The sequence below is a fragment of the Dermacentor albipictus genome, chromosome 6 (assembly GCF_038994185.2).
Source record: "Dermacentor albipictus isolate Rhodes 1998 colony chromosome 6, USDA_Dalb.pri_finalv2, whole genome shotgun sequence".
In the NCBI taxonomy this organism is placed as follows: domain Eukaryota; kingdom Metazoa; phylum Arthropoda; class Arachnida; order Ixodida; family Ixodidae; genus Dermacentor; species Dermacentor albipictus.
Window position 1 is genome coordinate 113,487,677 of NC_091826.1, and position 26,038 is coordinate 113,513,714.

At 46.3% G+C, this 26,038-nt stretch overlaps 1 protein-coding gene across 1 annotated transcript in view; it reads left to right on the forward strand.

Annotated features, from left to right (window-relative positions):
* Positions 1-26,038, forward strand: part of LOC135908332 (putative sodium-dependent multivitamin transporter) — a 74,111-nt gene that overhangs the window by 7,160 nt on the left and 40,913 nt on the right. Inside the window, exons 3-6 of the mRNA XM_065440089.1 lie at positions 7,433-7,562; positions 9,828-9,916; positions 12,959-13,068; positions 13,554-13,621. Of these exons, the coding sequence (XP_065296161.1) occupies positions 7,433-7,562; positions 9,828-9,916; positions 12,959-13,068; positions 13,554-13,621 (397 nt within the window). The remainder of the gene's footprint in view (positions 1-7,432; positions 7,563-9,827; positions 9,917-12,958; positions 13,069-13,553; positions 13,622-26,038) is intronic.

Genomic DNA, 26,038 nt, shown 5'->3' on the forward strand with positions numbered 1-26,038 from the left:
TTTTCGTACTTAGAAAATGGAAGAAAAGGAAGAATGAATGGAATGAATTTAGAAATTTAGAAAATGGTATCTCTAGTATACGGTTCCACCGTTAAATAGAGCTGCTTCCCGTATTCACAAAACAGAAGACTGTGTATGCTGAATCTGTGCTGTACGATCCAGCAGCTATATTAGTAACTTTTCATGTATTATGTTTTAACGAACGTATTCGTTCTTTGGATGAAGTACTGTCGGGAACAAACATGCCCAGGACGCGTAAACCGAATTTTACATTATGCTATCTGCCTGGATCAGCCACACTAACATCCGCGTTCAGGAAGTGCTTACGTGACCCGTGCTTTCATGTGGCCTCGAACGCAGATAATAGCCTGGCTGATGAGGCTGATAGCGCAGCAATGCAGTTCACTCGACACTCGCGTGTCCTGGCCTATATTATCTTCGATAGCCCACATCCTTTATTGCAACCGTTATGAAGGCACTTCATACCAGGAGCAGCAGGTGGCTATTGAGGAAACTGTCAAGCCAACACACTGACATAAGTGAAAAGGTGAGATCACAGAAGCAATTTTATTTTCTTCGAATACTCGTCGTTAGAAAAACATAAATATCGATTAACATTGTTGGAACAGGGGACGTAGCTGCAGTCCATGTTTCGACAAATGTACTTGTCATCAGGGCATCAACTATTTCCCTCAGCAGCGTATTTACCTGTGCATAGCTCACTCACCCTTACATTTATTGTTGACGGTGAAGCCGGTCCATATAGTAGGTCAAGAGAAGGCGAAGTGTTAAAATCAAACAGGAAGAGTGTGTTTGGAAGTGACTGTGATGGAGCGGGTAGAGGCACTTCTGTCAGCTCTTACATGGAGGAGGAATGACCAAAAGGGAAAAAGGTATACACATGTAAGCAAGCGTTGATCCAGTATACCTAGTCTTGTCAGAAATCAAAAGAGGAATTAAGGTAAACAGTTTAGACGTTCGGAACACAAGGAAAGAAGACCTAGGAAAATACATTTTGTATCAAGATGTGTTTGGCTAACATCAGGAGAAATGGCAAATGGCGGCGGATTTCGAATACACATTTTGTCGAAAGCCAATCAAGCAAAGGGTATTAGCCTAATAATAAACAACTAAGGAGATCAAAAGTTAACCGGGTATCACCATAAAGCAACAATGAATACTCCCAGTAAAAGAAGAATGGGATGAGCAATATAATAACCACGTGCAAGATTTCGCAAAGTCGAGCACTGTTTATATTACTACAACTCTTCGCGCTTTGAAGATTCTCTGTTGCTTGTTGAACCTCTGTCTTACTTGAACAATGAAATGAGTCATTCTTTAAACTAGTGTAAGTTCACCTGTTCAAAACTTGAATTTTATTCTATTGGAAGAAAATATTATCAGTAGTTCTACTGGGTGAACATTCATTAAGCAGTACCATCCACAGGTCTGAGCCTAAAATTTAATGGTCTCAATAGACCTTAGTTTCTCGCAAACTATATTAGCTACCTTTTTAACACAGCTGTCTTCATGTTGTATAGGTTGTCAGGAGTGCTAGGAAACTGCATCATACTTGTAACAATCAAAGTGAAGTTTGGTTACAATCAGTGACAGAAACAAGCAGCATTCGCCCAGAATAATTCAAGTCATCGAAAAAAGCTCCTAAATTATAAAACTTCGCTTACATAAAATGGTTACACAGCACATTGACACTCACAGTGTCAATCATGCTATTATAACACTAGGCGAAAATTGAGCAGAATAAAAGGATGAGCGGGCTCGATTATGTTTGTTAGAACATCAAATGCTATTTTTTTATTAATGTTGCATTCCAACTCCAAAAGGAGTGCTATATCAGATAATGACGGATGCATAAGAAAAGTCGTGACATTCTGTGCTCCCGAACGTCGCCGACAAGGTGTAAAACACACAGAATCACTCTTTCATGTAAATTGATATCCTGTAGTCAAAACTTGTGCAGCCGTGCCAATGTTAGAATTTAAAAAAACACCAAAGTTGAAGGCAAAAGATGTTAAGTTCGCTGAAAACCACTAAACTTATTTCAATATTGAATATGTTTACTATTCACTAAAGATTCACAGACTATACTCAACGGGTGCTGTAATCAGGCACCCTGCTTTTACAGCCGTAGCATCGATGATCGGTGGCGCAGACAAGGAGAAATCCTCATGAAGTTTATGCAGGAGAATACCCTGCAATACACCACACTTCATATTCCAATGTGGTGGAGTATGCATACTCCATAGTAGAAGAAAGTAAGGTACCCTAACGATTGTTGCTGATGATGCCTGTGCACTACCAGGTACATTATTATGACATTTGCAATTATATTACCACAAGCTGCAGTTACTTCAAGCTGTCGCCAGTACACCAGTACACCGCTGTAATACAGTTACGACGCCTAAGCTCTACAATAAATTTATCTCATGTGACAAAACTCTAATGCAATCACCTTCAAATAGTTTAAGAGCTATGTGCGGTTCCATACGATAAAAATAAAGGCTTGGGAGAGCGCTGTTAGTATGAGTTGTGAACGTCGTTGTTTTAAATTAAACGCCGTAAACACTTCAATACAGCCTTGAAAAATGTGAAAGCCGTTTTTTGTTTAAAGGTAATGACACGTCTGACCATAACATGTATAGTATGGTATTCATTCTCCAACAAATAAAGCAAACAGCAACACACTAGTGTCATGTGCCTTCTATTTCACATTTGCCGGCAAAAACTGTTAGAGTGGGATTCTCCGGAAATCAGTTTCCTTGACGACCGACAGAGCAACTGCGTTCTGGAGCAATTATCAAGTATTGTATACTCTTATCTCAGTGCCTTCGCTGCTATTAAACCTCATCGGGTACTACAGTAAGAACATGAGGAATATACCATTCGTAATTCACATCGCCAGTCCTCTGGAGATATTTAGCAGTCGGAACTATCAAGGATGCCAGTTTTCGAGGAGAAGAGAAATTTCATTCCAATACGAGAATGGCGTTATTACAATAATTCTTGCGTTTGGCGCTATAATTATTTTTATTTATTTCACTTGGAATGCGTGTGCATCGTCATTGATACCGCTTGCAATGTTTTAGATAGAGTGTTTCCCCAATTTAGGCCCAATATTCGCCAATAACCTTGTAGATGACACCACTATCTTGTTCAGCAAGGGCACGTGTTTGCCATTCGCAAGCTTTGACACTCTTGAACGCATAGGTAAGAAAGCCTGTGGTGCATGCCGCCCTCTGATGTCATCAGTAAGTTTCCAGAATTCATCTACGAGGCTTCTTTTGATGAACAGTAAATTGCTTTTACGGGAGCAACAGGGAATTGCAACCGGTGAACTGTGCAGCATAAGGACGTTGTCAGCAAAAAGTAGGCATTAAGAGACGCTGCCACTCGACACGAGTAAACCATCAAACAAAAGAAATATTGGAATAATTTAAAATTCTGGCGGTGGAATGAAATGTCTCTTCGAATCTATACTCAAACTTTTTAAATAATAAGTCTAGTAGCGCTACCTTCACCGCAAATGCTCGCAATGATGATCCTACCTACGACAAATCATCTCGACCGGTATTCAAACGTTGATAAGCTTTTCCTTTATTATTCACTGCCAATTATCTGTGGAAAAGAGGTGCCCATATGCGTACCATACCACTACTTATTTCTTGTTTTTTGTTAAATAATAACTCAAGAATTTCACACTCATGCTTCAAACTGCAACGTCAGTACTACTGAAAGTTTCTTGATAGCTTTCTCTCTGGGAAAAGCTCCTGCCTGGCACAGGCTACTGCATCAGAAAAACCTTCGTTAGCACTGACGGATAGACAATTTGCTTACTTAGAGCCATCTCGGGCAAGTGGCGGGCCTCTTAGGCTTGGTGCTTTCTTCAAGATTAAGTAGAAGTCTTGATAACGTGCAGAAATATATGTGCGTGTAATCATGCGCGCGAGGTTATATATTCATGCTACTTTCTAATTAACGCAAGTTGGAAGGAAGCGCTTGTCCGTGTCGCTTCTTTTTGTGTTCTATGTCTGCTCTTGCGCTCTTTTATGAATATGGAATACCAACTAGCCCGGTCTCCCCCCCCCCCCCCCCCCCACACACCTTGCAAACAAACGCCGCATTTGAAACTAGCGCTGCCCAGGGCGCGCGTGTAAACGGCCCGCAGCGCCGTAAGTAACAAAGCGCCACAACGTTTAGCCTCCCAAACGTACATGGGGTCGCAGGGGTCCCTTTGTTATTAAGTTTTACGAAACTGTAACCTTAGCAAGGTTGGCGTAGCTTTCTTTTTCGTTTCTCTCAGTGTGGGTATTGAGAAGCAGTTAAGAGGACGATCATCGAGGACGAATTTACTTGTGAAAAACGACCTAGAAGTAAGTGTCTTGCGCAGAAAGCTGCATGAGAGCCATGCACCAACAGCCGCAAGCGCACATCGCCGATCGTGCTGCCGTGCGGTTTCAAAAGGATCGCCTCACCGTAAGAGTTCCTTCATGCAATATAACAAGAAAATGGCGAGTATTGCACACAGTAAATTGTTCTCTACGTTCAGAAAACGATATCTGAAAACAGCGGTCTAGCGGAGTACCATTCAAGTGTAAAAAGGAGCTACAAACGCCATCGGAATTCAAATAAGCTATCATTTCATCCGTTTCTGCATATTCCAGACGCAAATAGTGACAAGTCCTTGATTTCGTGTCGTTGATTCGCTGGAGCCGCTTATGACACCCACGGCGCCGGATCTGATTGAAGGCGCGTCCCCGTTTGGGAGACGGCCATCCCTCAGTATCCAGTTTACAATTCGTAGACTGCCGGCTTACGGCGGTCTTGCTGGCGAACGACGAGATCTGCCTATCACTCAGATATCCCTGCAAGATCTCCCTGCGGCACAGCGACGTGGTGGCCATTCAGCTACAGAGGCGTGGGCGCGGCTACGCTCTGGCGCCGCCGGCAGCCTCACCTGATTGCTCGCCACCATGTCATCGCTAGGCCTTTTTCTGATTCACATGGAATCTGTAGCTGACGGCGCCTCGGAACAAACCGCTAACGCTTCCAAGCAGCAGTGTCTCGTTGCCGTAGTTACCACCTTAACGTATCCTTCATCATGCACTGGACTTAAAATAGGCTGCTGCAGCTGCTACTACTGATGATGATGATGATGGTGGTGGTGATGATGATGAATTTCACACGAAGAAGGAAGCATGCCGATATTCGCGACGCGGTCAGCTGCGATGCGAGCACGGACGCGCCGGTTCGCTGTGCGCCGTCGGTAGCCATGCACTGCAACTGAACATGCATCGGGACTCACATTGGTGCTATACGTTTTACCGTGAGCGTGGTTCAAGTAAAATAAACTTTGCGCTTCAGTTTAATCAAGCCTACATCATTTTGCTTGGACTAGAAGCTGCATAACCAATGTTCGTGCCACCGGTCGCGGTGACGCACCAGTGCAGCGTCGATTCGCTATTTCTGTTATCCGTTTAGGTTAGCTGCGAGATTGTGCGATTAGCATTGTCGTTTTCTACCGTTTACTTTTGTCACCAGGCACTGTCGATGGCACAATGCGCCACTGGAACACCGTGGGTGGGCGTTTCTACGCTGGCTGGCATTGATTATTTCGAGCGCTGGTGCACTGGAAAAAAATGACGGCTGTATAAATTCTTGAACTAAAAACACGTATGCATTTTGGTTCTAGAAGCATTGCCATTTTGGCTTTTAATAAAATATAATGCAGGGGGATATTTCGCCGAAGAAGCTGTAGAAATAAATGAGACATGCGAGTGCTCCTGCCAGAATCCAGCGTCGCCGTCGTTCGCCCTCGTAGTATTCACCAAAAAAATTGTAAAATGATAGGACTATATTACAGCTTTTCTAGCTCTGCAAATTATTCACGCAGGAATTATGACGCCCTAAAAGCCCTTTTATTTCTTTTGTATGGCTTTTGCCCATCGCCAACCGTACCACCACTGAATGTTTTCTTCTGTTTTTATTCCTAAACAATGCACGCGATGTCTACAAAGGGATGCTGTGTGGCATCTTGAACCTTCAGCGCTGGTACTTCATAAGTGCCAAGTAAAGACGCCCATATTATTAGACGTAGTGCATGGAAACCCTAGATATAGAGCGAATTATGTTTTTCCATTGTGCCGAACATAGCGCCAACAAAACAAATAGAATGCTCATTAAGGTTGCCCAATTCAACACCATCGAACATGGCTCAAACAAGAACCACAAATAGTGTGAATTAAGAAAGCAAGTGCTGCTTCATTGAGGGAAACAACCCAAAAATAAGATGACAAGAACGAAAGACTGGGCGGGTGCTAGTAATGCAAGTGAGCATGGATGAGAGCTCTAGCGCCAACGCGCCGTACTTGTCCCACCCTCTTCGTCATTCTGTTGTCGTTTATTCACCTTCATTCTACTGTGATCGTTCCTTCGTTGTCATTTCATCGTCATCTATCCGCCATTTTCACCCTGTCGATGAAACTGCGTTGTTATGTCGTAGTCATCTTGACACCATATTCGAGCTGTGTCGTCATTGCGCCGTGACCAGTGCGTCTCCACCATTCTATCGTCGTGATCGCGCCGTCATCATAATGTGGCCATATGCAGTCATCATTGTTCCATCGGTGTCATTTTCTCGTAGGGATTCCACTGCCATCATGCCACTGTCTTTTCGCCATCGGCGTCGCACAATCGTCGTCGTACATTGTCGTGATGCGGTAGTCGTCATTCTAGCTCGGCCTTTCTCTTCGTCACCGCATCGTGGTCAGACCAGCTTCGTCGTTTCGTGGTCATCCTGCAGTCACCATCACATCACCGTAGTCAGCGCAACGTTGTAGTCCCCTGTTGGTCATATACTCGTAGTAACGCGAATGTTATCACTGCTGCGTCGTCCTCCCATGGTCGTCTTTGCAGTCGTTATTATGCCGTTTTGATTGTCCGATCGCGGTAACTTTGTCGTAGTGATTCCAGCATCGTCATGCCGTTGTGCTCATGCCTTTGTTGTCATTTTATCGTGATCATACCGTCACCTTTAGGATGTCGTAATCCTTCGATCGTTGTCGTATGTGCCACGTGCATAACAGGCGCGAAAACAAAACTTGTAGCAGTGCACCAAGTTTACGTTTATTCAGGTGGTGCCCATGCAGTAGAAACGTCCATCTGGGTTGTGTGGTCTCTACTTGCAAATGATCGCTAAATCGCAACAGCTTTCTGCAGAAACTCATATGCATAACTTAGGCATTAACTTTGAGTGAACCAATGGGGCCAGCGCGTGGGGTGGGCAGATGTGTGTTGCCCCACCTCCCAAACTTCCCACAACACCAAACACAGGACGCGTATGCTAGCTACTTGATGCCGGAAGTGAGTTTCAGATTTGAGATATATGCGTCTACTTGCGGGCTGCTGTTGGCAGAGTCGTATGGGCCGGCACCTCCATGTTGGCGTTCTTCATCTTGTCAACGTCGCTCACGGGCCTGGCGCTGACCTACTGGTACAGGGACTGCGATCCAATGCTGACAGGAGCCATCACGCGTTATGACCAGGTGAGCCGTTTCTCTCGTAGGGCCTATATTTTAGGGTATCAACTACGAGCGAACTTATTATAGCCAGTGAGACGCAAAATCGCGCGACTTCTAACAGAAAGCGTTGCTCCTGTTTACCCAGCCATTTATCGCGTAAACAGTGGACAGGCCGTTGTTGGTTTTTATGGTCCCGAAATAACTTCAAAATATACGCGGGGGCCTTATTAGGTGAGAATATTCTTATCATTTGATAAAATTAGATTTTTTGTCATAGGTCGCAGCGGTTGGCCTGTATTTGCGGTAACAAAGGCCTAATTTCATGGCGAAGAGCGAGAAAAGGAAATCGAAAATTATTTTGCACAATACGCGCTCTTACGTCGGTCTATAAAGGTCATAGGAATTTACGAAAATAATCGATATGTGCAGTAGTTATTACAGAACAAATAAACAAATAAAAAAATTCAAATAAGCTTTCGTACCAGTTGCTAGCAAGGCTGTATTGTTGTCGGTGAGCAAGAATTTCAATCTTCATACCGTATTTGAAAAAAAAAGCTTGCGTGTCTGTTATAAAATTTCAGTTTCTATGGGGCATTCAAGGAAGCTGAAGCAGATACACATAATTCAGTTGGTCATGAGCGTGCGGCTTGCGTTTCCTTATTTACTTTGCGTACATTATCAGAGGCTAGGAATTTTGACCCTGACTTCTACCTGTGAGGCCGCCCTATTAAGAGATGCTGCATACCATTCTATACAAAATGCAAAATGCAAGCGCTAAGTTTGTGATCAGTGATAGCTGGAGTATCGCGTTTCAATTTTACCCCTAAGGTTGTGCGCAGGCGCACAGCGAACCCCACGACGGCGACAGGTGGTCTAGGACACTTTCATCCTGTAGCGGATAAGCTGCACAATTTTGTGATCGCGTCATAGTTCTAGCAAGAGTTGGTTAAAGCAACCTTGCGCTAACTGACTTGCTCAGTACGGAATTACACTCTAGGCAGCAATTGGCCAACACAAGTTATGGCCTTGTGCCAGTCCCTCTGTGTCTAAGCCAGCTCAGCGAGTCACGCTGTACACAAGCCTGCATTCTAACTGCAGTTTCTTATCACGTGAAATGGCCGCAGGTGTTACTAGCCCTGCGGTTACATGTTCGTTATCAACATCAGCTAATAAACTTCAATAAATCAGTTTCAACTCCTACAGTGCTTTTAAAAACATAATTTGCATTTTGTCGGCCGATGAAAGTCTATTACGGTTAAAGGAAACCTAATCGTAACACCCATTTCCGGCAGAGGGGCTCGGCCTCTCTGTACCGACGTGGGAGCGGCCCGCATAAGTCCCAGAATGATCCCTCAGGACCTAAATAAAGTTCTCCATACCATACCCATTTCCGAATTTTGTGGACACGCCACTGTGCTTAGGTGTCAGTGTCACGTCTCGAGTGCTGTGGCATTTTCTTGTGCTGGCCTGTGTTTATGAAAGTTCCCAGAAGTCGCTTGGGTGGAGTACTTGCGTGATTCCTATTTCCTTTTGTGTGCTGTTTATCCCTTGCCTACTTCTGAGCATCTCCCTGTCTTTGCCACCCCGTTTCTCTCTCTTAAATGGCTGCGAGTGGGCGTTACTTACTGCCGCCTACGTTAAGACTGACCTCTTTAGAATATGTAACCTGCAGTTTTCGAGCTTGCCTTAAAGAGCAACACCAGCAAAGCTTTTGACCACGTAAAAAGCCTAATTATGGGTAGCGTAGATACGCAGCAGCCTCCACGCAAAATTTTACGTTCGTTATACGAGCGAATGATTTAAAAAAAACTCGCAATTATAGATGTTTATATATTGAGGCTGACTGAAGCGCCATCACCGCGCGCCGGAAGTGACGCAATGACCGAGAACATTAAAAAGCTGCGTAGTACCTCGGGTATGGCTTTCAAGATAAGGAGCAGCGCCCGGCTGCCAGCGAGAAGAACAACAATTATGGTTGGTGACGTGCTTGAATTTACACTTTATATGCTGCTCAGCAATTGCGCACGTCGTCTGCTTAGGAGTCGTTCAGAGGCTGGTTTTATGAAATTTGGACAATTGCTATTCTTAGAGCTTTTCTAAGATTCCTTGGATAGCATCACAATTCTCATGCACAATAAAATCAGTCAGACTGAAATTTCTTTGCCCTCGGTTTGGCACTTAAATTGTAACGTAACTTAAGTGCGTCTTGAACACCCTGGAGTTCTGCGTAACAACTTCGCTCTTACGAGAAAGAGTTGCTTATGGCGTTGCTCGTTTAACTTTTTCCAGTTGGTTCCCTTCTACGTAGGTGAAAGCCTAGCGAACGTCGCCGGTCTCCGAGGGCTATTTCTCTCCGGTCTCGTGGGAGCGTCCATCAGGTACCGTATGCAATAAATATTAAGGACTTCCTTAAGATAACGAAGGAGACGTGAGGTTTCTTGCGTAATGCGAAAGTTGTTGGTTCGGCTCCCACCGGCGGCAAGTTGGTTTTTCGACCACTTTCATTCGCGTTTATCATTCTACACTTCAAATGACAATACCGATCCATTCGCCTGTGTTATAATTGGCTTCATGAGCTGTGGGCTTCTTATCATTGTGATTAACAAAAATTGGGCCCATTGCGCGCCCAGGCAAATCACGGACCGCGGGATTAATGTAACAAATTTTTCTAGTGCATTTCCTTCTCGGGCTCACCATGACTGCCAGTACGACTCCGCCACCGCCATTACCAGATGCTCTAGTTAAACGAGAGCATCTGAAGCAACGTTAAGCTGTTCCAGTCTATGTCTATTTAATCTCTTGGCATTAACCTCTTGACATCGGGCGGTAAACCGCAGTTTTGTTTAAAAAGCCCAATCAAACGTGCTCCTCGTTTACTAGTCACTTTTTTTGCTTCCAAAGCGAAGACCATAGCCTATATAGACCAGCTTTTGTTATCTAACTGGCTGACTAGAGGAGTGGAGCAAGCTCATGTTTAGAGGGTATCGCTGATGTCCAGCCAGTACAGGGAAAGTAATAACCGGATGAAGAGGGTAGTTCCAGCGTCTGTGATTGGTCTGCTTCCGCTTAGCTTGCGGTGGCTGGTCGAAAATTGCGGTGGCGTGGAGAGAAAAACTAAAAATACAGCCAGAAAGGGTCCTATGCAAAGAAGATTTGGCACAGTGACGGCATCTATATGCCGAAAGGGCTCCATAACCTTATACTGCCACTCCAAAATTTTTAATGCGAGGGTATTATATGCCCCATGAAGCGGAAAATCCAGTGTCCGCTGTAATCATCCGACAGTACCAAAACCCATGTGACCGAGTGCTTAAGCCACATTCCAGCGCTAGTCATTCTGCGGCTCGCACTACGAAATCCCACGGTGAAAAGCCACGGGGACGGACGGATACAGTGGCCCACTTCCAAAATTGGATTAAGGTGGACTAAAATGGAATAAGGTGAAATAAGGTGGGTTGATATGGACAAAGGTGCACTAAGGCTGGTACAAATTAAAGCAAAGTGGATTAGTGTCGAACTTTAGTATAGGCTTATAACTTAGAAAAGTCCTAATGCTTTCACATTCCAATCACGTGAGAATGCTTATGTGAATGTCACTCTGTATTACACGCAAATAAATCCGTGCTCCCTGGCAACTCCGAGTAACCATTGCCAGAGCGATCGGCGGGCAGCCATCTTCTGTTTATTTCGGAATGGGGAAGCCTGCAGCTATTAAGAAAAAAAAAACAACTTTTTTGTTCGACTAATGGTTCTTTAGGGCGTACGCGTCACTATGACACGGTGAATTTTGGCGGTTTTTTGACATCGCCTAACGGACAGGCGAAGTGTGCGGAGTCCGAAAGGGTTTGATCATGGCGGAGGGCTAACTGTGAAATAGGCTTCGAATCAGGTATAGTTATCTTTATTTCGTTTGTTCTAATCATGCATAATCATCCTGCATACATCTGATTGGATGAGGTGCTTTCGTGGTTTTGGTGACGTCGCGTTACAGACAGGCGATGTGTGGGTGATTCGAAAATATTTTGGCTAATGGTTGAGGACTTATTGCACAATTGAAAAACAAACGTCCCGAACAGCTTTACGTTATAGCGCCCCAGGATCAGCAAAAATTGAGTGGTGAACGACACAAAGGCATATATTTGAGCAAGAAAATCAGTATATTACAACAGCCTTCGCTTTCTAAGTCTAAAACTCTATGATTTAGCTCATTGCTAAATTTTTGTAACGTGAATAGATTTATTTGCCTCTTTTGGCCACTTTAGTGTTGGGAATTGATGGCAGGGGATAGGGTTGAGCCACTAAAGCATTTGTTCGATCTCCTTTTTTGCCTACTCCTCGCCCTCTCGTTCATGCATCCGGGTTATTCTGTTATATTTACAACCGCCATGGAGGTACCTGCAGAATCTTTTAACTCCCGCTACAACTGAAAGTCTCTTACAAATCATTCAAAACACTTTGAACACGTCCAACATTCTTCTTAAGAAATTAGTTTGTTTGCGATTGCCATTGTCAGTGGAACCTGTCTACCAAGCCGACCACGTAACGTTTGTTTTCTGGCCGCTTTAGGCTTGACGTCCTCAGCGCTATTATTTTCCGGAGGTGCATTGCTAGTTAGCTAGCGTAACAATGGCAAAACTAACGTTACTACTTATGAAGATCACGTCTACAGCAATTAACGCTTGCTGCATGATAGAAACATGGCGTAGCACAATGCCTACTTCGGTATATCCTGCCCTGCCTTGGTCAATATGCAGCTAGAAACGAAGGCTTAAAATGAACAAAACAAAGAGAAGAAGTCTACTCTGGCACTGCTAGGCAGCCAAAAGCCGCTAGGACGTCCAGAGGGCGCAAACTCACATGAGAAAATGTCAAGCAAGGGAAGAATCGCAGGAGAAGTGAAGGCAAATGTTAACGGGAAGTTGAAGCAAGACTGTTGATGTACAGCTTTCTACATGCACTAAGTAAGCTCACCAAATGTTTGGCCATGTCTGAGGTGTTCTGAACGCATCCTGCTACAAGGGCACTCGGGCGATTTCAATAAATAAGTAAACGAGATCTCAAGCAATACCCTGAGTGACGCGCACTACTTTTACAAAAGCACCCGACCGAAAATTTCCGTGTGACTGCAAAACTATGGGTAATCGGCGTTCGAGTTTCATGAATGTCTCTAAAATATGTAGATGTATGTTAGCCTTGCTTTTTAGTCCTTCAATCCCGTGCGGTACTCTGTCACTAGAACCACAAATTGCTCAATCGCCACTAAAATTAAAAAACCCGCACTAATATCAAAATATGGCAAATCTACGTGGAAACTTCGTGCTATAATCTAGATGTCGTATAATCTAGATCTCGGGTCGTGGACAATGAAGGCACGAGCATCACTACCTTCGCTGCAACAATGCTCTGTTCCCTCCTTCCAGCACGGTTTCGTCAGTGGTGAACTCACATGCTGCCACATTCTACGTGGACATTGTCTCCCCGAACGTAGACCTGAGTAAAACACAAGCGGTCTGGGTGACACATCTTCTAGGTAAGCGACTACTGTAGGATTTACATAAATTTTCTAGTATCACTACCTTTATGTTCATTGTAAAGAATATACCACGCTATATTGTTTTTTATACCGTCTATTCGCCATGTGGAGCTAAGTGGTAACAAATAAAATAAATATGTCAAGGATAAACAATATTGGGGCTACGGGAAAGATCAGGTATGCGGTAAGGAGTTGATAAAAAAAACTGATGACAAACAGCTCATACATTTGGAGACGTCCAAGAATTCACAGCGTTAAGCCATGGAGTTGCGCTCAAAGAAATAAATTAAAAATTATTTTTTTACTTATTTCTGATGTTCAAGTTCTATTGTGTATGATGAATTAAAAATTATTTCTTTACTTATTTTTGATGTTGAAGTTCTATTTCGAGTGATCCCCGTGAAATGTTGACAAACACGGATCACAAAGTTACAAACCTGTGCTTTATCTGTTTTCCCGCCCCTCCATACCTCACCTCGCAGAATTCGGCAGCGGTGCGCTGATGACAGCGTTTGCAGTAGTGGTGCCTCACGTGGGGACTGCGACCCGGGTGAGAGAGCGAGCCTGTAGTTACCAGTATAGGACGTAGATTGTTCACAGGTGATTTGAGAAGTATTCCTTGTTTACTAATAGCAAAGTAACTGTAGTAAAAAAGCAATCAACGGTGCATTGGACCTGTCCCCGTTTACTAAATCAGTGCTCCTGCTTGGCCAGTACCGCCGCAAATATTGTTGCTGCTCTGTTGCCTAAATAATTCACTCAACAATATCTGGTGGAGGTTGCTGCGATCCCAAGCCTCATGCTGGAACTCCGCAGCCGAACAGTGCCTTTTGCTTCAACCGCCACCACTACCGACTCTATTGAAAATCGGCCAGAACCTCACGCCACTCCCATCATGTGCGGTGCTGTCCACCGGCAGCGGAACCCTTTTCTCTTCAGGGGAACAGGCGAAACTGATGTGGAAGATTGACTCTACTTACAAGCAAGCCAGGGCTAACATCAAGTGGGAGCATGAAACGAAGCTAAACAAAGTCATATTTTATCGTGCTGACGTTGCGAATCGTGAACGTGAAATTCAAATCTGGTCCACCTTCAAGTCAGGGCTCGCGGCAGTCCTGTAGCTCTCGGTTCTACGAAAACTCCGCGCGGAATAGCGCTTACGCCAACGCGCTCAATAACGATGTGAGACCCACACAAGGTGCATAGTGCATGTTGTGGACATTCGCGTCCAATTCAATTCCTCCATCAGTGAGGAGTACACTGTCTAATATATCCACAAAGGCATCGAGGACGACGAATTTCAAATGCTTCTCGCGTGGAACCCAACCCCTTTCATTGTGTCGTCACTCTCTGCCAAAGCTTTGTTGAACTGCGTCGACAAAGGGTCCTTGCACGCAGCGCTGTCTTATGTATTGACTCCCTCTCGGGCCAGACACTTGGCTCGAGCCTCGCGACCGGTTCATCGTTGTCCAGCCAGTTCACGGACTTTATTCTTGAACAGCTGGCGCGCTAACTGTCTGCGCTGCATCTCAGCGATCAACTTCCACGGCTAGATTCATTTCTGGCTGGTCCAATCAAGAACGTAATTCGCCACGAACTTGCCCCCTCGCTAACGTTCGATCACCACTGCCCTCCCGTGGGTGTACCTCTCACCTACACCGCACTCGCAGTAGGACCCATGCCACCGGTATTCGCGTTTCAAGCGGCTATGCGCCTCTAAACGACCTTCCCATCCCCTCCCCCCCCCCCCCCCGGCGTTGCCTCGGATTCCAGCTCGAAACAAGATCGCCCAAAACCTGTGGCGCACGCGCGACAACTGGCACATTTGCTTCGCGTGTGTTTCGTTAGCCGTGTCCCATGCTTCTGCATTCGCACATGGCGCCTCCTGATCAGGTTACCGCAACGCCTGGATACGCCGACATACACAACGTTGTCATGTTCCAAACACACTCGCTGTCTACTCGACGCCATCTAGGCGAACATCGTTTCCCGTCAACACGCCATCGCTCGCTTTCTTTCTTAGGTCGTTGGCATACAGCGATCGAGGGTAACTAGTTCATGCAGGCACGAAGTGCAAGCTTTGCGATCTCCGCAATTCCTGCAGAATAACTACGCACGTTAGTGGACGTTGTCATTCATAGATCCACCACAAGTGAGCTTATTGGTACGTGGGCTAAGATTTCTGCCGTAGACAAGAAGCTTTGCCGCAAACCTCATAAGGTCATCATGCGGCTGTCTGGTATGCTATTCACACCGCAAGCACGCACCACATAGCACTGCTGGCTGCATGCACCAACAGGGTGGTCAGTCACACCATCGCCTATGTCATCGAATTTCTCGTGCTGTCTTCATGCTCACATGACATCATCCTCTGCTGGGACTTCTTGTCGCCATCGTGTCGTTATCGACTTTGCCGGGGCAGAAGTTGGGCTCTTCTCGCTCTGCGATTCCGCGTTGCCTGACCGTTCTGCAAATAACGCCGCCAAGGCCAGTGGGTATCGAATACGGACATACCACCTTAACTGTCCGTGCTCGTTCCCATATCTTTATCTGCGACAACCGACGCTACCGCGTTCTTTACGCAGTCACCTATTTTTCTTTGTGATAAGTGGCAGCGCAAGCTACAAGGACGAAGCAGAACGACAAACACGGCGTTGAACTCGCAACTTGAAGTTTATTGAAAAAGCAAAACTGTATATACGTATATAAGCATTGCGCATCAGAATGTTTGCAAACAAAACGTCATCAGCAATAAGTGGCATAATGGCAGCCCTCTCCTTCACAATTTTCTATTGAGTAGTTCAAATTATTTACAGAACAGTGGCACGTGAAGTGCGTATAGTTATGATTAGTACAAAAAAACACGCATGTATGCCCAAGCCACATATAACAGTTAAATGTGACACTCGAGTAACGATAAAGACGGTTGACTAATGCACACGGAACCTTTCTTTTTAATTAATATGGAAGACTTCCACAATATCCCTTGTCACTTTACCTTGGTGTTTAAACAAAATAGTGGTATTTTGAAAAAGCGTTTGCAACTGCAATCACGGTAATGAAGTGACAAATGCGAGTATGCACATCCCCTCAGAGAGCTATTAGGCTCTCTTTGTCTGACATTTAGGCCACAACCTGTTTGCCCGATATAGATCAAACCACCGAAAAAAGGAAGCGCGGCCTCTCTCGAGAAGCCACTCTTCCGATAGCGTGGTTTGGTACAGCGCACGCCTCTAGGCTCTTACTCTAGAAGGGCCCTGATTAGGGAGTAGCGATCCTGATAGTCACATATTTAGTACATCACCTTTTCGTAACATATCTTTATTTTCGTCCAATGTATCAGTCTACGTCCCATAAATCACTGTCTTAATTTTATTTAAACTATATTGCACGTATTCTACAGGAATTTTATTAAATCACTTATCAGACATGTTGTATATAGCACTGACATTGACCACTAAATTGAATACAGCATACCATCTTTTGGCGCTCTTCGGCCTTTTGTGGACCTTGGGCCGTAACTCACTATTAATCACCATGAACAGTGCACAATTACGAACGACAGAAAAAGGAGATCTAATCGAGAACTGACTCGGAAACACAGTTTTTAGGTTGCAAATTAGGAAGAATAAGAGCGTGTGCCTCAGCATATGATTTGTTGGCTATCATGTTTAAAAAGACGGCTGACGTTTAATGCCAAAGTTCTTTCTTTTATTTGCTTATACCCAACTAGATGTTCGTGATGATGATGATGATGATGACGAACAACTTTATTTATCCCTCTTTAAAGGGAAGGGGACAATGGAATAGAGGGTGGGGGGAGGAACTACTTGAAGTAGGCCTCCTTTATCCTCTCAGCCCACTCCAGGATGGCCTCCTGAAGAACAGGCCTGGAGCTGCGCAAGGCGGCCTCCCACTGCTCCTCACTAGATATGAATTGCTTGAGGAAAGGGAGAAACTTAGAGCACCCCCACATGATGTGGTTTAAGTCTGCTTTGGGACAGGCACAGATTTTACAAGAGGGAGAAAAGTAAATGGCGGCATGAATGGAGTGGAGGAGGTAAGGGGACGGAAATGTGCGAGTCTGCAGCTGTCGCCACAGAACTTCACACCTACACGGGGATTTGCCCATGAATGGCGGAAAGGTTCAGCGGTCTAATCGGTAGCGTGTGCAGATGTCGTGGTAAGTAGTAAGTCGATAGAAGAGCTAAGTGCTGGGCTAGTTAGTGATCTTGCATGCTGAAAAGATTTTGCACCAAAAACAATACACACAAAAAAGACGACGACACCACGGGCGCTACTTCAACTGTTTAATGAGGGTGAAAGCACTCGACATATACAGCCCCCCACAACACCGCTCATGCGTACAAGGGAACATGGAGTACAATGTTTTATCAGAGTAGGTGCGATAGAAACTTCAGCTCAGCATCGTAAAGAAACACCGACGTATCACTAATAAAGTTCGGACCCGCTTTCTTGATGTAGAAGGCTTCCAATGTTTCACGTGATGTCTGATGCTTGCCTCTACCCAAAATCCTCGCATCGCGGAACCGTGGAAAACAATCGGTGCAAGACCTGCAGTGATCCACAAGTCACTCACCTTCATTATTCTTTACACGTTTTGCATGTTCCGTAAGTCGGTCGTTGACACAACGCCCTCTCTGTCCAATGTAGGATTTCCCGCAGGACAGAGAAATTTCATATACCACGTTTGTGGCACACTTTACGAAACGCTGACCATGCTTCTTCTGACAGCCAGGCATTTGGCCTTCGCAAGTTATGCGAGGGCTTAGCTGGGCAAGCTTTTGGGGAGCGGAGAACAATACCGGTACATTATATCGGTTAGCCACTTTTTTCAGGCTGTGCGTGACTTTATGGATGCATGGGACTACTATAGGGCACTCCTTTTTCTTCGGCTCTACCCTACTAACACCAGCCTTCAACTTCTTCAAAAGCGTTTCTGCCACGGGGACCAAGACCGACTCAGGGAAGCCAGCTGCAACGAGCCTGCCCAATTGGTTGTCAAAACTTGCTTGCATCTCATGGACAAACGACTTCCCGAGCGATGACTTCAGGCAGAGGTTGGCAATGCCTCTTTTCACTACCTTTCAGTGGGCATAATTGTACGGCAAGAGCCCTTTTTGAGCACGAGGAGAGTAAGCCCAACAAATGTGACCATGTAAAAACTTTAACTGTAAATCTAAAAACTGAGGCAAACCATTATCCGGTAGCTCATAAGTGAAACAAAGCCCTTTCCCCAGGTTTCTAAAATGATCTAAACACTGCTCACTGTAACCTCATTCGAAGCGGAGCACTGCTTGTTTAAAATCACTAAGAAGTCGTCCATGTAACGAAACACTTTAAGGACTTTGTCATTAATAAAATGGTTAAAACGATCGTGTAAAGAGCGATAGATAGATGATAAAAAGATATTGCAAAGTACAGGGGCTATGCAAAGGCCCTAAGTTTGGACTTAAGCCATCGGTCCCACCCCACGAACTGGTCTTAAACAGGGCTATGGCGAAAAAGGCCCCACAAGAAGATCGGGAGCGCTGCCTTTTGGACGGAGTGAACTGTCTTGCCAAGAGTGTTACGCGGACTGAACAGAACTGCTCTAAAGCCCCTTTGCGTTTTCTAGTTAATTTCTTCACGGATAATGATCTCTGCCTTTTGCAGAAAGATAAGATAGGCGGCTTCGTAGCATTGCCTAAAACCATCTATAGAGAGAAAGCAGCACAGGCGGTGAACAAAAACTTCGTGATTGTGAAAAAAGCTCAAACGAGAATTAAGAGCAAAGCGATTGACCTTTGTAAGCGCCTAGATCTGCAAGGACTAGCTAAAGATATAACTACGAGTGAGAGGGTGGCGTTGAATGTTTTGTTTTCCGTTAAAACGCATAAACCCGAAGCTCCCTTCCGTACCATTGTGAGTGAAGCTGGAGTAATGTTTCGTTCGTTCTCCGTCCTCGCTTCACCGTTGGAACTTGAAGCTTATCGGACGATGATCGGCAGTTGTTGGTCAAACGCAGGCAGGAAACGATGAGGTCAGATGTACAAGGAATATTTATAGGCAAACTTTTCTATGTACATGGCAGGTAAAACAAATACATTACAAACTTGAACAATTGAGAAACAAAGTCTCACTCTTCTACTGTCTCAATGACTGTTAGAGCCCAGACTCGTTTTAACGTACATAGTACGGAGGCTCACTGATCTATCAGCAATCCTGATTTCAGCCAAGTCTGAGGGACAGCCTGTCGTCCCGATTTTTATAGCCCAAATATACAAAGAAGAAAAGGCGGTAGGGCCGTTGGCCCGTCCCACAGGTTCAGTTGCCAATCAGAGTCAACCGTTTGTTAAGCCACAACCCACAGGGATGGGCTTACTCTTAAAAATAAACATATTGGAAAACAAAGCTCTTTTCCTTCTTCGCCAAAACTCCGTTGCCCTCTCATTTCTCCGTAGTTAGTGAGGGCTCAGCAAAACACGCCAGGCCCGAACAAGTTATCGGTAGACCGTTTCAAATCCCAACGTCGTCTAGGCCGCAAATGTCTCGGAAGCAGGGGCACCGGCACCACGAAGTGCCGCTGTACTCAAAGTTTGGCCGTGTGGGAGACGGATGACCCTCCTTGTCCTTCAAACTTATTGTCTACAAGACAAAGTTCTCCGAGTGCGTGTTTCCAAGACGCCGTCGTCTGAATGAACTCTTTACGTGTGCACCGCATTCCTACAGCGTGCACGGTAAGCTGGCCTTCGACACCACGCAGGCAGTCGCACCCAACAACAAGGCTGGCGATTACGTTCCGGACGCGTAGCGGATTAGGTCCATGCTCAGTGCATGTGGTACGGGGTCAGAGTTGCTAAGTCCTGCTTAACCTCGGCGGCGCCTCCAATTAGTCAGGCACGCGGGCGCCAGACCCACAATACCCTGTAAAGGCTGGTCTGTGTGACCCGTCGGCGGACTGCCAACATCGTGCGCACAATACCGACTTCCAGGAATCGGCACTCGCACAACTGGCACCTGCCGCGACGCGTCACCCAACCCTGCGCGTTTCCTGTGACCCCACATAACACAGCAACTGTCGCCCCGCTGACATGGGGGGAAGTGAACCCCCTCTCTATACACAAAGCACGAGGCTGATTCGTGAGACTTAAGAACCCAAACAATCAGAGCGACCTTACACGTCCCTCCTAAAGAGTATACTGGGCTCACAATGTTCCCAGCTATACTACAAGAGCCAAAGGGCGCTGTATCGTAAGATTTAGGCTCTGAAGGTTCCGACGTCAAAGAAAATTGACATACGCTGCCCCACACGGGTGCTGCGGAGTCCGTAAGGAACAGGAAAATGAACTGAAAGGACCGCGGATAAAAACAATTTTCTCACAGCGATAAAAGAAAAGGGCGAAAGCTCAACACATTCCTGACAGTGAGCATGCAAAAGAAACACTCATGTATCTACAGGAACACCCAACGCACTGCACGGCACAACAGCAGCAAAGTAACATATGCAGGTTATATACATAGTATGTCCACAGTCTTATAACCCTCACACACATAGACGACAACAGCCACAGAAAGTTCCACCAAGGCTGAACTGTCCCACGCACACATCCTTCGGGTGAACGGGAACATTCACGCCTGTCCCAGCTGGCATGGCTGTTTCTGTCTATCCTTTCTTTTCTGCTCTTTACTAGATTGGCTCCCATGAACGATTCGAGAGCCTTGACAATGCATCAGCATTGGCGTTACATGTTCCTTTCCGGTGACGCACCGTTACATTGTAGCGCTGTAGTGAAAGCGCCAATCTTGCTAACTTGGCCCCTTGCGGGGTGCTGGTTGTCAAATATGACAATGGGTTATGATCAGAGACAACATTCACCACTGCTCCGAAAAGCCAGTAGTCAAATTTCTTGAGTGCCCAAATAATAGCAAAGGCTTCTGTCTCTGTAGTCGACCAGCGCGCCTGTGTCGGGTTAAAGCGATGGCTAGCAAAAGCGATCGGCTTTTCTTTTCCGTCCGCTGACATTTGAGCTAAACAGGCACCGGCCGCCGTCGCCGACCAATCAGTGAATAGCCGGTACGGCTGATGAGGTTCAGGCGTGTTCATGGCGACAGCCTGACAGAGAGCTAATTTCAGACTTTCGAACGCGCACTGCGCTTCTTCCGACCATGGAATTGAATTAGGAACCCCTCGCCTTGTCAAAGCTGTAAGCGGGCTCGCCACGTCGGCGTAGTTTGAGACATAGTCCCGATAATGCCCACAAAGCCCCAACAGACTTCGCAACTCTTTCTTTGTGTGAGGTGGCACAAGACCTTCTATGGCAGCTATCTTGGTTGCCCAACCTGTGTCAAAGAGGAGTACTTGGTCCCCGACATTAAATTCTTTAGTCCGTGCCCTCCTATTGTAAACTAGAGCATGTTTGCTCTGGCACTCGGTGCCTGTCAACTCAGCTACACTCTCGGCTAGTTCTAGCTCCCGCTGACTGGGCACCCCAGTGACATCTTGTATGAAACTATTCTCTTGCAACTTAGGCATTTGCTCTGTCGTTTCTTCGAAACTTAGACCGCAGTCCGGCTCAGTGTTATCGACCATTTCGACTGATCGGACCCCTACCCGCGGAATATTTTCCTCTCCAAACTCCTCTTTTTCCTGCGCCCGTAGTAGTTCCCAATCTTCCTTTGACAGCAGGCAGTCAACCCCGTTTGCAAGTTCGTCTGTAACCGCGCACACCAGTTCGATCCTCTGCGGTTGTATCACAGCCCCCGGGCGATGCATGCCTACGGGCAGCGTAGCTAGGTTAGCTCGAATGGTCTTTCCGAATGCCGACTCGAGTCTTACTGTTCCTGATGACTCCTGTAAAACGACGGGCAACATACTTTTACGGACGACCGTTATCTCACTATCTGTGTCTAACACAGCTTCCGTTGCAATATCCCCACACATGATAGGGATAAGATCCAGCTTTGACCTCCCTGAACTAGCATTTTGAGCTACAACTTGTACTCTAGCGCTTAGCACCCTTTCTTGCTCTGGTGGAGGTTCTTCACTTACAACAGCAACCATCTGCACCCTTTGTTTTTGAACAGTCGGCGCATTCCCCGGCTGTTCTTTAATTGAAGCGTTTGGGCAGTCTCTGGCTAGGTGACCGTGTATGTGACACACGTGACATTTTAAATTTGTCCTCTGCGGGCTAGCTAGTTTTGCGTGCTGCGGTAATGAGGCTGTTGGGGCTGGCTTAGTTGCTCGTCCTTTCCCTTTAGCTTGCTCGAAAGTCTCGAGTACTTTCGCCACCTCCACTGGCTTAAACCAATCTTCGCCCTCCCGCAAAAGAACATATTCAAGGGCTTCTGAGCTTAGACTGGCTTTCATACGGTCAGCGACCATAAGCTCCGTCATAGCTTTTTAGGTGTTTGCATTTCGAGATTGAAGGTAATAGGCCACATAAGTTCTCGCGCGGGACGCGAACTGAGCCCAAGTTTCCTCCTTTCGTTTAGATGCCTTTTCAAACCTCTCCAAGTATTTAGCTGGCGTGAGCTTAAGTTCATCTAATACTGCCTTCTTTACAGTCTCATAATCTGTACATTCCTCGTCATTAAGGCCACGCAACAGATAACGGACCCGCTCGGCCAGCGCAGGCATGATCAAATGTACCCGGCTATGTGCCGGTACTTGAAAAGATGTAAACAACTTTTCGACCTCATCAAACCATATCGGAACGTCAGCGTCACACGGCAACCGGTATGCCTTAAGCACTTTAGCACATTGTGCTATTCCATCCGTGATGGCACCGCGCCGATCGCTTCCTTCCGACACCGAAGGCGGCCTGCTCGACTGCTCGAGCTCCACTCTCCTTAGAGCAATGCGCTCGCACTCTAGCTGTAGGCGCACCTTTTACAGCTCCAGCTCCAGGCGTCTCACCGCCATGGCCTCTGGATCTGTCAAGCTCGGAGCCTGCGAAGCTCCTTGCGTCTCACTATCCATTTCAGTATCCGACGTTTCAGACTCGGTCTCTCCGATGCGTTGTAGTTCCTGCTGTCTCTGACCCCCTCTTTGTTCCGATGCCGTATCAATGTTTACGTTAGCCTCACTCGCATTTGCTGTTCTGCGCGTGAACACCATTAACCTCACTGAACAACAGCCATGCCAACCTAGACAAAACGCAAGGAATCCCGCTCACCCGTTGCTGCTGGGGGCGCCGCCTGACGTCCTTGTCCAGATGAATTGCAACCCTTGCGGAATTCGCTGGTGGCCCTCTGATTCCTTGCGCCTGGCTCGCTGCTCGTTGCTCGTTGTGGGGCTTGCCGATCCTGTCGGCTGCGCCAGTAATGTTTCGTTCGTTCTCCGTCCTCGCTTCACCGTTGGAACTTGAAGCTTATCGGACGATGATCGGCAGTTGTTGGTCAAACGCAGGCAGGAAACGATGAGGTCAGATGTACAAGGAATATTTATAGGCAAACTTTTCTATATACATGGCAGGTAAAACAAATACATTACAAACTTGAACAATTGAGAAACAAAGTCTCACTCTTCTACTGTCTCAATGACTGTTAGAGCCCAGACTCGTTTTAACGTACATAGTACGGAGGCTCACTGATCTATCAGCAATCCTGATTTCAGCCAAGTCTGAGGGACAGCCTGTCGTCCCGATTTTTATAGCCCAAATATAAAAGAAGAAAAGGCGGTAGGGCCGTTGGCCCGTCCCACAGGTTCAGTTGCCAATCAGAGTCAACCGTTTGTTAAGCCACAACCCACAGGGATGGGCTTACTCTTAAAAATAAACATATTGGAAAACAAAGCTCTTTTCCTTCTTCGCCAAAACTCCGTTGCCCTCTCATTTCTCCGTAGTTAGTGAGGGCTCAGCAAAACACGCCAGGCCCGAACAAGTTATCGGTAGACCGTTTCAAATCCCAACGTCGTCTAGGCCGCAAATGTCTCGGAAGCAGGGGCACCGGCACCACGAAGTGCCGCTGTACTCAAAGTTTGGCCGTGTGGGAGACGGATGACCCTCCTTGTCCTTCAAACTTATTGTCTACAAGACAAAGTTCTCCGAGTGCGTGTTTCCAAGACGCCGTCGTCTGAATGAACTCTTTACGTGTGCACCGCATTCCTACAGCGTGCACGGTAAGCTGGCCTTCGACACCACGCAGGCAGTCGCACCCAACAACAAGGCTGGCGATTACGTTCCGGACGCGTAGCGGATTAGGTCCATGCTCAGTGCATGTGGTACGGGGTCAGAGTTGCTAAGTCCTGCTTAACCTCGGCTGCGCCTCCAATTAGTCACGCACGCGGGCGCCAGACCCACAATACCCTGTAAAGGCTGGTCTGTGTGACCCGTCGGCGGACTGCCAACATCGTGCGCACAATACCGACTTCCAGGAATCGGCACTCGCCCACCTGGCACCTGCCGCGACGCGTCACTCAACCCTGCGCGTTGCCTGTGACCCCACATAACACAGCAACTGTCGCCCCGCTGACATGGGGGGAAGTGAACCCCCTCTCTATACACAAAGCACGAGGCCGATTCGTGAGACTTAAGAACCCGAACAATCAGAGCGACCTTACAGCTGGTACCTGGATACCTTTCGTACAAAAAGTTCACGGGAAGTAGCCCATTTTTTCGAAGAAAAGAATTATATAGATTATGCTTTTTCTGTTGATGTAGGAGACCTTTTTTATTCAGTGCCCTATCCGGACCTGTTTGCCTCTGTTAAAGATTGCATAGACGAGAGCGACCCGGTGGTTTTCCAAAATGCCGCTGGTATCACTGTTGATAACTTTTTAGTCCTTTTAGAATTTTATCTCCGAAGTACTTTTATCTTGTTTGACGAGCAACTTTACCTGCAGAAGAAAGGCATATGCATAGGCTCTTGCATAGCCTCTGTACTTCGCAATATCTTTTTATCATCTATCGATCGCTCTTTACATGATCGTTTTAACCATTTTATTAATGACAAGGTCCTTTAACTGTTTCGTTACATGGACGACTTTTCAGTGGTTTTAAACAAGCAGTGCTCCGTTTCGAATGAGGTTAGAGTGAGCAGTGTTTTATATGATTTTAGAAACCTGGGGAAAGGGTTTTGTTTCACTTATGAGCTACCGGATAATGGTTTGCTTCAGTTTTTAGATTTACAGTTAAAGTTTTCAGATGGGCACATTTGTTGGGCTTACTCTCCTCGTGCGCAAAAAGGGCTCTTGCCGTACAATTCGGCCCACTCAAAGGTAGTGAAAAGAGGCATTGCCAACCTCTGCCTTGAGTCATCGCTCCGGAAGTCGTGTGTCCATGAGATGCAAGCAAGTTTTGACAACCAATTGGGCAGGCTCGTTGCAGCTGGCTTCCCTGAGTCGGTCTTGGTCCCCGTGGCTGAAACGCTTTTGAAGAAGTTGGAGGCTGGTGTTAGTAGGGTAGAGCCGAAGAAAACAGAGTGGCCTATAGTGGTCCCATACATCCATAAAGTTACGCACAGCCTGAAAAAAGTGGCTAAGTGGTATATTGTACCGGTGGTAATCTGCGCTCCCCAAAAGCTTGCCCAGCTAAGCCGTCGCATAACTTGCGAAAGCCAAATGCCTGGCTGTCAGAAGAAGCATGCTCAGCGTTTCGTAAAGTGTGCCACAAACGTGATATATGAAATGGCTCTGTCGTGCGGGAAATCCTACATGGGACAGACGGGGCGTTGTGTCAGCGACCGGATTAGGGAACATGCAAAAGGTATAAAGAATAATGAAGATGAGCGACTTGTGGATAACTGCAGGGCTTGCACCGATTGTTTTTCACGGTTCCACGATGCGAGGATTTTGGGTAGAGGCAAGCATCAGACATCACGTGGAACGTTGGAAGCCTTCTACATCAAGAAAGCGGGCCCGAACTGTGTTAGTGATACGTCGGTGTTTCTTTACGATGCTGAGCTGAAGTTTCTATCGCGCCTACTCTTTTAAAACATTGTACTCCATGTTCCCTTGTACGCATGC